Below are 13,983 nucleotides of genomic sequence, written 5' to 3'. Positions count from 1 at the left end.
TAACGGATTGTATTCCAAGGCACGGAGGACTACCGCGTCCCCTCAATTTGCTACTTTGGGTCCATGAGTAAAATGGAAAGACTCGTGATATACTCCGTGTATACCTCCTACTCCCTTTACACCACCTGGGGCCACATCATTCAGCAAAACCTCTCATCCTTACGACTCGACGTCTGAACTCCCCTCTGACGACTTGAGAACCGACATCTTCTCGCAATGACTCGAGATTCCCACATAAACCTCTCCTCTTCGCGACTCGAGGCTTGGTCTCTCCTCTAACGACTCGAGATCCGACCCCTTTTCGCATCGACTCGAGGTTGACCTCTTCTCTGCACGATTCAAGGCCCGATCATTTAGAATCGATCCTCGATCCTCTTGAGAATCGAGACCCGACCTCCTATCCTAAAGACTCGGGGTTGACCACACAAACCTCTCCTCCTGAAGACTCGATGCCTGACCTCTCTTCTAATGACTCAAGCCCGACCTCTTATCTCCAGAATTCGAAGTTTGCCACTTTATGCCCGTCCTGTGCCGATCGAGAGCAGCTTATCCTAGACTCGCACCTGTAACAGCACTTAACGGATGATTTCCGAACGAAGACGTCATCCTACTCCAACTCGAATGGCTCACCCGGCGTTGAGAGCCACTCTATCCGTGGGTATTCCCCGATCGTGGAATAACCTTTCCCAACGATTTCCACTGTGATGAAGGTCAAGTGTTTGCCCGCAGCTTCGACCATTGGGAACCACACTACTCAGTTACTCTCCGAAGGTGGAGCATCCTCCGCACGAACTCGCGGAAGATGTTGCCTTATCTTTGTAGCTTCAATCCGTGGGGCCGGACGCACTCTACTCGACAGCTGTAGTCCGGTCTTCTTGTATCCCTTTGGCTGGCATCGCTATGATTTTTGGCCCGCGGCTTTTTTTTTTTGCTCGTTTTGTGCCAGATCGAGAGCAGCTCGTCCTGGACTCGGCACACATTTGGGATTTTGAACGCTACGATTCGGATGTTTCCCGACAGTGACGACATCCTACACCGACTCGAGAGGCTTTGGTATCCCCCGACAGAGGTTTACCCCCTTCCTACTAGGTCCGCTACAAGGAAGGTATTGTCTTATCCCCGCAGTTTCCGCCGAATGAAGCGGCACTACTCGGATACTCCCCGGCGGTGGGGTATCCTACAGACGTTTGCATCGCACCCATGACCTCCATTCTTCTTTGTAGCTTCGATCAAGAGACCGGACGCACACTACTCAGATGCTTCTCGGCGATGGAGTTATACTACACCGTTCGCGGACTGCCGTTGACTTCAGCTGCTCTGCAGGGCAGTCCAGATCCGGATTAACCCATCGCTGAACGCATGCCAAGTGTTGGAGTCCGTACACATGCTCTGTACCACGTTGTCTAATGTCGTGTGGGGTTCACAGACGGCGATCCAAGCAGTATGGTGAAGCAACATGTCCAAACCGGTAGTGGTACTTCATAAAACATCCATGACCAGTCAGGAATTGTGTCATTAGGAAGTCCACTTCACCGTGTCTTCTTCCGATCCAGCCCCGATGTACGGGATCAGACGATGGGTTCATCTTCCTCTCACTGAGTTGTCCCACAGCTGCTGCCAGTTAGACATCGAGTCCTTATTGGCAAAATCTCGTACGTACTCGTACAGATCACTGTCTTCCCAGGCCCTGCCTTCAGGCCGCCGCTCCGTTCCGCAAGATTGACGTGGTCACGCTTGACAGTATCCTCTTCATGCTACTTCGGATTGCGAAGGAGTTCGACATCATTCGTGTTAGTGCGGCCGTGACTATTTCCGCTCTCTTACACACGTAATCAACATGATTCATGAAGCTGAGTCTGTCGTCGATCATCACCGCTAGATACTTAATTACGCGATTGGACACGATATCACACGTTCCAACTGCAATGGTGCCTGTATGAGGTAAGATCAGGTTGGCGAACAGCACCATCTCGGTTTTGTGGTGGGCTAGACGCAGACACTTGGAGTACATCCACTTTCCACTGCCTGGATTGCTACTGTGGCAAGTAGCTGTACTTCCACTGTCGAGAAGCCTCTCGCCAAGAGGACTACATCACCCGAAAAAACTTCCAAGTTCAGCCATCAATGGGAGGTTCATTTGAAGGACGTGATCAAACGTGATGTTCCACAGGACCGGGCCAAGTATTGATCCCTGTGGCACACCTGCAGAAACCTCTTGTGTCCGTATGCCCTCACCGGTCATATACTGTAGTTGGTGATTGTGGAAATAACTTTCCACAAGCCTATGCCGATATGCCGGGACCTTCATTTGGATAAGCGAAGACGCAATCGCTGTCTAACTGACGCTGTTGAAGGCGTTCTTCACGTCCAGTGTGACCACCGCGCAAAAGCGGAGCTTTTCCTCTTCGTTAGCCTGGCTCTGAATGAATGATAATTAGAGTAAAACTTAATTTCCAAAATTCGCTCAATACATTAATAGCACAACATTCGTTTGCAGTCGCTACAGCTCATTAGTAAGAAATCGTACGAATCGTAGAGTTTGAAGATATAAGCAAAGGATAATTTTCATAATTCCAGATCGAAGACATCCTCACCGTACTCGGCCTGTACGAACACCAGTATACGCTCACTAGTCGCCTCTCTGGGGGTCAACGGAAGCGCCTCTCGATCGCCCTGGAGCTGATCAACAATCCCACTATCATGTTCCTCGATGAGCCCACCACGTAAGTTGATCTATATTTGATTAGAGAAAACAGGTGTTAATCCAAGGTTTGTCTCTTGATCAATTCAGCGGCCTGGATAGCTACTCCTGCAACCAGGTTGTAGACCTACTCAAACACCTTGCCAAACAAGGGCGAACGATCATCTGCACCATACATCAACCTTCGGCCAAGCTGTTCCAGGAGTTCGATCAGGTGTACGTACTGTCCAGTGGCGAGTGCATGTACCAGGGATCGACGGACAAGTTGGTTCCTTTTCTGCAATCCGTGGATATGCCCTGCCCCGTCTACCATAACCCTGCGGATTACGGTAAGTTCTTCCTTTCATGAAGAAGCCGTGTTCTTTGAATAACCAATGATCTTCCATGCAGTGATCGAATTGGCCTGTGCCGAGCATGGTCCGGAGAAGATTCAAACTATGGTCATGGAGATGGGTAACGGAGAGAGTACTGACTGGTTTAGTGACAAGCGAAAAGTGTTAAAGCTGGAGCAGCTACGAAAGAAGTATCCATTGAAGAAAATCATCGAACAGAACGATGATCTTCAGACGACCTCGCAGTGGTACCAGCTTGAGGTATTGATCAAGCGAGGTATAATCAAGGGTAAGAGGGATGCTACGTTGACGCACCTTCGGATCGGGGTCAACATCAGTATTGCGGTTATGTTGGGTTTCCTGTTCATCGATGCCGGTAACGAAGGTTCTCGGGTGTTAGACAACTACAATCTGCTGTTTTCGATCCTGATGCACCATATGATGGCGACCATGATGTTGACTGTGTTGACTTGTAAGCTTGAAGGTTTTCATAATTTTTAAATTAATTTTTTAATGTTAACATTTCGATTAAACAGTTCCTACGGAAATGGGCGTGATAATAAAGGAGCATTTCAATCGATGGTACACTCTTAAGAGCTACTTCCTGTCGGTCAATATTCTAGATCTTCCTCTTTCGGTAAGAACAATTCTCAACTTTGAAAAAACTATCCTGTTCTGCTCATATTATGAATTATGATCATATGTTTCTTAACAGTTCTTCTGCTGTATGCTGTTCACGTGTATCATCTACTTCATGAGCGGCCAACCGATGGAATGGCATCGATTCGGGATGTTTTTCGCAATCAGTTTCCTGATTGTGCTGATCGCTCAGAGCATGGGATTGGCCATCGGTGCTTGGTTCAATGTTGTGGTGAGTTAAATTTTCTATGTTATGAAAAAGGTATTACACAAACACAAATGGATATTGAAAAAGTTGAATTCATGTTGTAAAGACATAACAAATATCAATGCCAAAAATAATAAAAATGATAAAAAAACACAATCAAATCCAAATCATCAAAAAAAAAAAAATTAATTCACAAATAAAAATAATTAGAAAACTAAAAAAAATCAAATATGACAAATATGACAAATATGCCAAACTGAGAAAAATGACAAAAATGACAAAAATGAAAACAATGACAAAAATGACAAAAATGACAAAAATGACAAAAATGAAAAAAATGATAAAAATGACAAAAATGACAAAAATGACAAAAATGACAAAAATGACAAAAATGACAAAAATGACAAAAATGACAAAAATGACAAAAATGACAAAAATGACAAAAATGACAAAAATGACAAAAATGACAAAAATGACAAAAATGACAAAAATGACAAAAATGACAAAAATGACAAAAATGACAAAAATGACAAAAATGACAAAAATGACAAAAATGACAAAAATGACAAAAATGACAAAAATGACAAAAATGACAAAAATGACAAAAATGACAAAAATGACAAAAATGACAAAAATGACAAAAATGACAAAAATGACAAAAATGACAAAAATGACAAAAATGACAAAAATGACAAAAATGACAAAAATGACAAAAATGACAAAAATGACAAAAATGACAAAAATGACAAAAATGACAAAAATGACAAAAATGACAAAAATGACAAAAATGACAAAAATGACAAAAATGACAAAAATGACAAAAATGACAAAAATGACAAAAATGACAAAAATGACAAAAATGACAAAAATGACAAAAATGACAAAAATGACAAAAATGACAAAAATGACAAAAATGACAAAAATGACAAAAATGACAAAAATGACAAAAATGACAAAAATGACAAAAATGACAAAAATGACAAAAATGACAAAAATGACAAAAATGACAAAAATGACAAAAATGACAAAAATGACAAAAATGACAAAAATGACAAAAATGACAAAAATGACAAAAATGACAAAAATGACAAAAATGACAAAAATGACAAAAATGACAAAAATGACAAAAATGACAAAAATGACAAAAATGACAAAAATGACAAAAATGACAAAAATGACAAAAATGACAAAAATGACAAAAATGACAAAAATGACAAAAATGACAAAAATGACAAAAATGACAAAAATGACAAAAATGACAAAAATGACAAAAATGACAAAAATGACAAAAATGACAAAAATGACAAAAATGACAAAAATGACAAAAATGACAAAAATGACAAAAATGACAAAAATGACAAAAATGACAAAAATGACAAAAATGACAAAAATGACAAAAATGACAAAAATGACAAAAATGACAAAAATGACAAAAATGACAAAAATGACAAAAATGACAAAAATGACAAAAATGACAAAAATGACAAAAATGACAAAAATGACAAAAATGACAAAAATGACAAAAATGACAAAAATGACAAAAATGACAAAAATGACAAAAATGACAAAAATGACAAAAATGACAAAAATGACAAAAATGACAAAAATGACAAAAATGACAAAAATGACAAAAATGACAAAAATGACAAAAATGACAAAAATGACAAAAATGACAAAAATGACAAAAATGACAAAAATGACAAAAATGACAAAAATGACAAAAATGACAAAAATGACAAAAATGACAAAAATGACAAAAATGACAAAAATGACAAAAATGACAAAAATGACAAAAATGACAAAAATGACAAAAATGACAAAAATGACAAAAATGACAAAAATGACAAAAATGACAAAAATGACAAAAATGACAAAAATGACAAAAATGACAAAAATGACAAAAATGACAAAAATGACAAAAATGACAAAAATGACAAAAATGACAAAAATGACAAAAATGACAAAAATGACAAAAATGACAAAAATGACAAAAATGACAAAAATGACAAAAATGACAAAAATGACAAAAATGACAAAAATGACAAAAATGACAAAAATGACAAAAATGACAAAAATGACAAAAATGACAAAAATGACAAAAATGACAAAAATGACAAAAATGACAAAAATGACAAAAATGACAAAAATGACAAAAATGACAAAAATGACAAAAATGACAAAAATGACAAAAATGACAAAAATGACAAAAATGACAAAAATGACAAAAATGACAAAAATGACAAAAATGACAAAAATGACAAAAATGACAAAAATGACAAAAATGACAAAAATGACAAAAATGACAAAAATGACAAAAATGACAAAAATGACAAAAATGACAAAAATGACAAAAATGACAAAAATGACAAAAATGACAAAAATGACAAAAATGACAAAAATGACAAAAATGACAAAAATGACAAAAATGACAAAAATGACAAAAATGACAAAAATGACAAAAATGACAAAAATGACAAAAATGACAAAAATGACAAAAATGACAAAAATGACAAAAATGACAAAAATGACAAAAATGACAAAAATGACAAAAATGACAAAAATGACAAAAATGACAAAAATGACAAAAATGACAAAAATGACAAAAATGACAAAAATGACAAAAATGACAAAAATGACAAAAATGACAAAAATGACAAAAATGACAAAAATGACAAAAATGACAAAAATGACAAAAATGACAAAAATGACAAAAATGACAAAAATGACAAAAATGACAAAAATGACAAAAATGACAAAAATGACAAAAATGACAAAAATGACAAAAATGACAAAAATGACAAAAATGACAAAAATGACAAAAATGACAAAAATGACAAAAATGACAAAAATGACAAAAATGACAAAAATGACAAAAATGACAAAAATGACAAAAATGACAAAAATGACAAAAATGACAAAAATGACAAAAATGACAAAAATGACAAAAATGACAAAAATGACAAAAATGACAAAAATGACAAAAATGACAAAAATGACAAAAATGACAAAAATGACAAAAATGACAAAAATGACAAAAATGACAAAAATGACAAAAATGACAAAAATGACAAAAATGACAAAAATGACAAAAATGACAAAAATGACAAAAATGACAAAAATGACAAAAATGACAAAAATGACAAAAATGACAAAAATGACAAAAATGACAAAAATGACAAAAATGACAAAAATGACAAAAATGACAAAAATGACAAAAATGACAAAAATGACAAAAATGACAAAAATGACAAAAATGACAAAAATGACAAAAATGACAAAAATGACAAAAATGACAAAAATGACAAAAATGACAAAAATGACAAAAATGACAAAAATGACAAAAATGACAAAAATGACAAAAATGACAAAAATGACAAAAATGACAAAAATGACAAAAATGACAAAAATGACAAAAATGACAAAAATGACAAAAATGACAAAAATGACAAAAATGACAAAAATGACAAAAATGACAAAAATGACAAAAATGACAAAAATGACAAAAATGACAAAAATGACAAAAATGACAAAAATGACAAAAATGACAAAAATGACAAAAATGACAAAAATGACAAAAATGACAAAAATGACAAAAATGACAAAAATGACAAAAATGACAAAAATGACAAAAATGACAAAAATGACAAAAATGACAAAAATGACAAAAATGACAAAAATGACAAAAATGACAAAAATGACAAAAATGACAAAAATGACAAAAATGACAAAAATGACAAAAATGAAATGACAAAAATGACAAAAATGACAAAAATGACAAAAATGACAAAAATGACAAAAATGACAAAAATGACAAAAATGACAAAAATGACAAAAATGACAAAAATGACAAAAATGACAAAAATGACAAAAATGACAAAAATGACAAAAATGACAAAAATGACAAAAATGACAAAAATGACAAAAATGACAAAAATGACAAAAATGACAAAAATGACAAAAATGACAAAAATGACAAAAATGACAAAAATGACAAAAATGACAAAAATGACAAAAATGACAAAAATGACAAAAATGACAAAAATGACAAAAATGACAAAAATGACAAAAATGACAAAAATGACAAAAATGACAAAAATGACAAAAATGACAAAAATGACAAAAATGACAAAAATGACAAAAATGACAAAAATGACAAAAATGACAAAAATGACAAAAATGACAAAAATGACAAAAATGACAAAAATGACAAATATGACAAAAATGACAAAAAAAGACAAAAAAAGACAAAAATGACAATAATGACAAAAAATTTTGATTGCCCTTCCAAATGAAAGGGGATTTTTTTGCTTTGTATGAGGCTCTCAGAACTTAAAAATCCATGAATGAATCATAATTTTTATAGTTTATATTCAAAATTATGTAAAACGAAGTAACTGATTTTTTTTTCCGTAACACAACTCTAAGGAGATAAATTAATCTTAAAATTGATTCTACAAGATTTGATCTTAAAACTTTCATTGGGAGCTCCCAACAAGTTTTTTACCTCTTAATGTATGCATAATATTGCTTCACTAGAATTAAGGTTTCGAAAAAGATACAAAATCTGAATTATCGAATACGTTTCATTTTTACATAATTTTTCTGTTTCTCACTATTTGGGTTTCTTTCGAAAAAATTAAAAATTCTACAAAAGTGATAACATAATCCCACACATTCATAATTTCATTGAAAGTTCGGCACCATTGATGAGAGTAACGCATGAATGCTCCTGGATGCTGTAACAAATCAATCAGACGAGATTGATTAGCATCCTGTTGGGATTGTAGGAAAATAAGAAAGCCAACTTTAATCGTTTCCGCTCGAAATCGTTGACCTCTCATCGTGTAGTCTAGTCTCATAGTGATTCATTATCGCACAACATCTGGTGGGAATTTTGCTGATCTTTGTATTTTTTTTTTATTTTTTTCCTACAGAATGGTACGTTCCTTGGCCCGGTGCTGTCTATCCCGATGATGATGTTCGCTGGTTTCGGTGTAACGCTGCGTGATCTTCCAAGTTATCTGAAATGGGGGGCCCACATTTCGTATCTCCGATATGGTTTAGAGGGTTACGTCAATGCCATCTATGGAGACAACCGAGCAACGCTTGACTGTGAGCTGAAACCGTACTGCCACTATAGGTATTTTTTTTCTCAAATTTATATCTAAAAATTTCTAAAATTCATTTAATTTTTTTTCAAGGTACCCATCGAAATTCCTGGCTGAAATTTCCATGGAGGGTGACCAGTTCTGGAAGGACGTCTATGCTCTGTCGATCACCTTGGTGCTCTTCCGAGTGCTTTGCTATTTCGCTCTTCGATGGAAAGTGATTTCCGTACGATAAACTCCTTGAAGTTATTATAGTTCAAATTCGGTAATTCCACAAAAAAAAACAAACGCTTGACCTCTTATCAGTCAATGCAACAACCAACACAAAAGTGATTCCAAGCGTTTTTCCCAAAGCGAACGTAAAATATTAAGCTGTAGTCTTATAAAATACAGCCACCAATGTATACCACAAGCAACTAGTAGTGAGCTAGGATTTCTAGATTGTTTCCGATGATCGAAAAGACTTGTTTTTTTTTTATATAAATAAGTACTATAACGTTAATGGTAGTTAGGTGCACAATCGAGATGATATTTGCCATAGGCAACGGATTTATGAGAACAACAACAAACCTTTACTATAGTGCTAGTGATAGTTTCTAAGGCAAACTTAAAAGAAATATGCCAAATTTTTTGCCATGTACTACAACTTATTATGGTTTTGTATTGATTTTTTTTTCTTATTTCACACTGTACATAAATACACCTTAACATAGTCTAATGGCCAAAACAGGTTCAATGAAAACGTGTCAACAAGTTAGTGATATTTATTTGTTTTGAACAAATCAAACGTAGCCATTAATGTAGCCTACATTGCCAACTGGAGATATAACAATTCAAAATCCATTTCAAATAAATTGTTTTTTTTTTCCTTCAAAAATCCCTTTACGAAAAGATTTTTTTAAAAATAAATGCTTCTACTAAAATACTATGCTAAGGCTATGCTAATGATATGCTAATGCTATGCTAATGCTATGCTAATGCTATGCTAATGCTATGCTAATGCTATGCTAATGCTATGCTAATGCTATGCTAATGCTATGCTAATGCTATGCTAATGCTATGCTAATGCTATGCTAATGCTATGCTAATGCTATGCTAATGCTATGCTAATGCTATGCTAATGCTATGCTAATGCTATGCTAATGCTATGCTAATGCTATGCTAATGCTATGCTAATGCTATGCTAATGCTATGCTAATGCTATGCTAATGCTATGCTAATGCTATGCTAATGCTATGCTAATGCTATGCTAATGCTATGCTAATGCTATGCTAATGCTATGCTAATGCTATGCTAATGCTATGCTAATGCTATGCTAATGCTATGCTAATGCTATGCTAATGCTATGCTAATGCTATGCTAATGCTATGCTAATGCTATGCTAATGCTATGCTAATGCTATGCTAATGCTATGCTAATGCTATGCTAATGCTATGCTAATGCTATGCTAATGCTATGCTAATGCTATGCTAATGCTATGCTAATGCTATGCTAATGCTATGCTAATGCTATGCTAATGCTATGCTAATGCTATGCTAATGCTATGCTAATGCTATGCTAATGCTATGCTAATGCTATGCTAATGCTATGCTAATGCTATGCTAATGCTATGCTAATGCTATGCTAATGCTATGCTAATGCTATGCTAATGCTATGCTAATGCTATGCTAATGCTATGCTAATGCTATGCTAATGCTATGCTAATGCTATGCTAATGCTATGCTAATGCTATGCTAATGCTATGCTGATGCTATGCTAATGCTATGCTAATGCTATGCTAATGCTATGCTAATGCTATGCTAATGCTATGCTAAATTTTAGTTAATTTCAATTTATTTACTAAATTTTGGGTTTCAGACTAACTATTTAAAATATACTATATCTAGCGATTGTCTAGCAGTTATTTGATGAATTGTGTTGTTTTGTTTAAATATGTTTGTTAATGTCTTTATGCAAGGGAAAATAAAGTTGAAAGCTGACTTAAAATCGCTTGACATTTTTTGTTGATGGAAAACGTCGTTGCCGCTTTAAGGTTTTATGTGGAATATTTCTGCACTATTCCTATATTTCGTTCTATGTACTAGTACTGGTTTTCAAACATTTTTGGTCTTAACATCGTTTTCATATCATTTGTGCAAAAATCAACTTGTTTCGTCTATAAAACATTTCGCACGTTCTCCACATTTTATGTCGTGAGTTACATTTGATCTCTTTTGGAATGCTTGTAAAGGGTGATACGGTCAAAATTTGGTCATAATCAACTTGACGTATTTATTTCAATTTTGCATTTAAAAAACCTGAATACCCCTCATTTTGAAGATGTGTGTGTGTGTGTAGAATGTTGCTCCTATTTTGATTTTGGAAATCACTCTTTAGTTGTCAAAAAGCCGTCCAAGGAAGAAGAGCAGCGTATCAAAATTTTGCTCACGCATCGCGAAAATCCGAGCTACTCGCACGCAAAGCTGGCAAAATCGCAAGAAGTTGCCAAATCAACCGTTACAAATGTAATTAAAGTGTTTGGGGAACGTTTGTCGACAGCCAGGAAGTCTGGATGGGGGGGGAAATCGAAAAACGGAAGCCGCTGAGACGACAAAGAGAGTTGCCGGTAGTTTCAAGCGAAACCCTAACCTCTCTCTCCGAGATGCCGCAAATAAGCTGGGTGTATCGTCTACAACCGTGCATCGAGCCAAAAAACGAGCTGTACACGACGATGCTGACGAAGTTTGACTACGTGGTAAAGGACGACGAAACCTACGTCAAAGCCGTCTAAAGCAGCTTCCGGGACAGGAGTTTTCTACGGCAAAAGGAAGGGGAAAGGTAGCAGATATTTTCAAGCACATGAAACTGTCAAAGTTCGCGAAGAAATATCTGGTTTGGCAAGCCATCTTTACCTGCGGCTTGAAAAGCAGCATTTTCATAGCTTCCGGGACTGTAAACTAAGAAATTTTCGTGAAAGAGTGTTTGAATAAACGTCTGCTGCCTTTCCTGAAGAAACACGGTTGTTCTGTACTGTTTTGGCCGTATTTGGCATCTTGCCATTACGGTCAAAAGGCCATGGAGTGGTACGCCGCCAACAACGTGCAGGTGGTTCCCAAGGACAAGAAGGTGAACAAGGTGGCTGTACAAAATCTGATGGCAGGGGTTAAGCGTAATGCCTGGCAAATCGGATTTGGAAAAGCGGAAGCCTAACCGAATATTTTTCCTGAATTTTATACTAATTGAACTTGAAAAAGAAATTTAATTTGATTTTTTAAAAAAACGATTTCACCGATTTACACGCGTTTTCCCTTGACCAAATTTTGACCGTATCACCCTTTATTAAGTTTTTTTTTCATTTGCCTTTAAATTTAATTTTTCATTGTAAACTTAATTTTTGAATTTTGATTCAAATGTTCATTGTAAAAATTTTTGTTTATCTGAACATTTCTCTTTAAAACAATTATTGGAAGATATTTATTTTCGATAATTTTTAAATTACTTTTTTCATCATCTTCAATGCATTCAATACATATTATTCTCTTTTTCTTTTTAGTTTACATTTCGTTAAAATTTTCCGTGCCTTTAAAGTTTGTATAGCTTAGTTTTGCTTATCTTCATCATTCATTCATTGCACAATCGATATATCTTAGAGTATAGTTTTAATTTTTTTTTGTTTCTTCTATTGAAATAATTGTGGCTTTAAATTCTAATTTAATCAATAATCTTAATCAATAATCTTAATAATTCTTCTGTGGTCTTTATTTTGCCCACGCTAAGAACAAATTTTTTTTTCTTAACTTTATCCGTAATTTTTTTTTTCAAAACAATCTCATATGTTCTTATTTCCATTTTTTATTTTTTTTAAATTATTCGGAATAGTTGTTGTCAGGAATCTTAGAAACTATCCCTTTTATCTAATTCGCAATTGTATTTTTTTCTTTTTTTTTCAAGAACTTCGCCTTCTCATCGAAATTCTACAGTTCATAAAATTATAACTCCGCCTTCTATCGAAGTCAAATACTGACTAATAAGAACTTTGCCTTCCCTTCGAAGTCCGTTTATTTATTTTTTTTTCATTTAACATTTCTTTTCCAGGTTATTCTTTTTTTCTTTGTGAAACTTCGCCTTCCCATCGAAGCTTCTGTACTACTCAAATAATTTTTTTTATTCTTAAAAATCTTTCATTAGGATTTTTGCCTTCCCATCGAAGTCCTGATTATGAAATCAACATATAATATAAAACATTTTATTATCATTTAACTGTCTATATTTTGTTTGAATAAGCTTGTAAGATTCCTTTTCTGCTATTCATGTACATTTTCTTGCACTTTCACTTTTATTTCGAAAGTGAAACTACGTTATTTTTTTATTGGTTCACTCTTCACATTCACTTTGAACAATTCACTTTCAATGCGGAAATACTCACCTAATCTCGGAGCAACGACCTACCGATTGTGCCATTGTCGGATTATGTTAGGGTTCTTCGATCGCAATTCACATCCATTACCGCCATAATTCGTTTATCGACTAACGAACATTCGTTTTTCATTATTTTTCTTTTTTTCAACCGTTTTCTAAAAGGCCTTTTACTCGCTCAGCCAATAAAATTCCATTGGTTGTATAATATTGATCATAATGGTTCACCATTATTTAAAACTATCCAATTCTGCTATGTTCATCTGTATTCTACAATCATATCTTAATTTGAGTATCATGCATACCTAATTTGGCAAATAATGTGAGTACACGCGGGCCTCTGCCCACATAATCCAGCCATCCTAGCTGGTCTCGAACTATTCATAGACAATTCGAAAAGTTCGGTATCCCTCATATTTAAATCCTATCTTCCTTTAAAAAAAAAACTTAATTATGCCATGAAGTTTTTTTTTGAGCTAAACAAACTCAGTTTGTATGGTTTTTTATCGATTCAAAAAGATGATTTTAGAAGTTAAGACTAAATAATTTATTTTAGTTTAAAAATAGCGACTTTAAATTGGATGTTGAAATGTTGATCAC

The 13,983-nt window shown here is 34.5% G+C and overlaps 1 protein-coding gene across 1 annotated transcript in view; it reads left to right on the top strand.

Moving 5' to 3' along the window:
* LOC129747519 (ATP-binding cassette sub-family G member 4) overlaps positions 1-9,842 on the top strand; it is a 41,700-nt gene extending 31,858 nt beyond the window's left edge. Inside the window, exons 3-9 of the mRNA XM_055741777.1 lie at positions 2,578-2,723; positions 2,792-3,030; positions 3,092-3,505; positions 3,570-3,670; positions 3,749-3,904; positions 8,815-9,020; positions 9,082-9,842. Of these exons, the coding sequence (XP_055597752.1) occupies positions 2,578-2,723; positions 2,792-3,030; positions 3,092-3,505; positions 3,570-3,670; positions 3,749-3,904; positions 8,815-9,020; positions 9,082-9,223 (1,404 nt within the window). The 3' untranslated portion in view covers positions 9,224-9,842. The remainder of the gene's footprint in view (positions 1-2,577; positions 2,724-2,791; positions 3,031-3,091; positions 3,506-3,569; positions 3,671-3,748; positions 3,905-8,814; positions 9,021-9,081) is intronic.
* The last annotated feature ends 4,141 nt before the right edge of the window (positions 9,843-13,983 follow it).

Source organism: Uranotaenia lowii, chromosome 2 (genome assembly GCF_029784155.1).
Source record: "Uranotaenia lowii strain MFRU-FL chromosome 2, ASM2978415v1, whole genome shotgun sequence".
Lineage (NCBI taxonomy): Eukaryota > Metazoa > Arthropoda > Insecta > Diptera > Culicidae > Uranotaenia > Uranotaenia lowii.
This window is presented reverse-complemented; position numbering and strand designations above follow the sequence as displayed.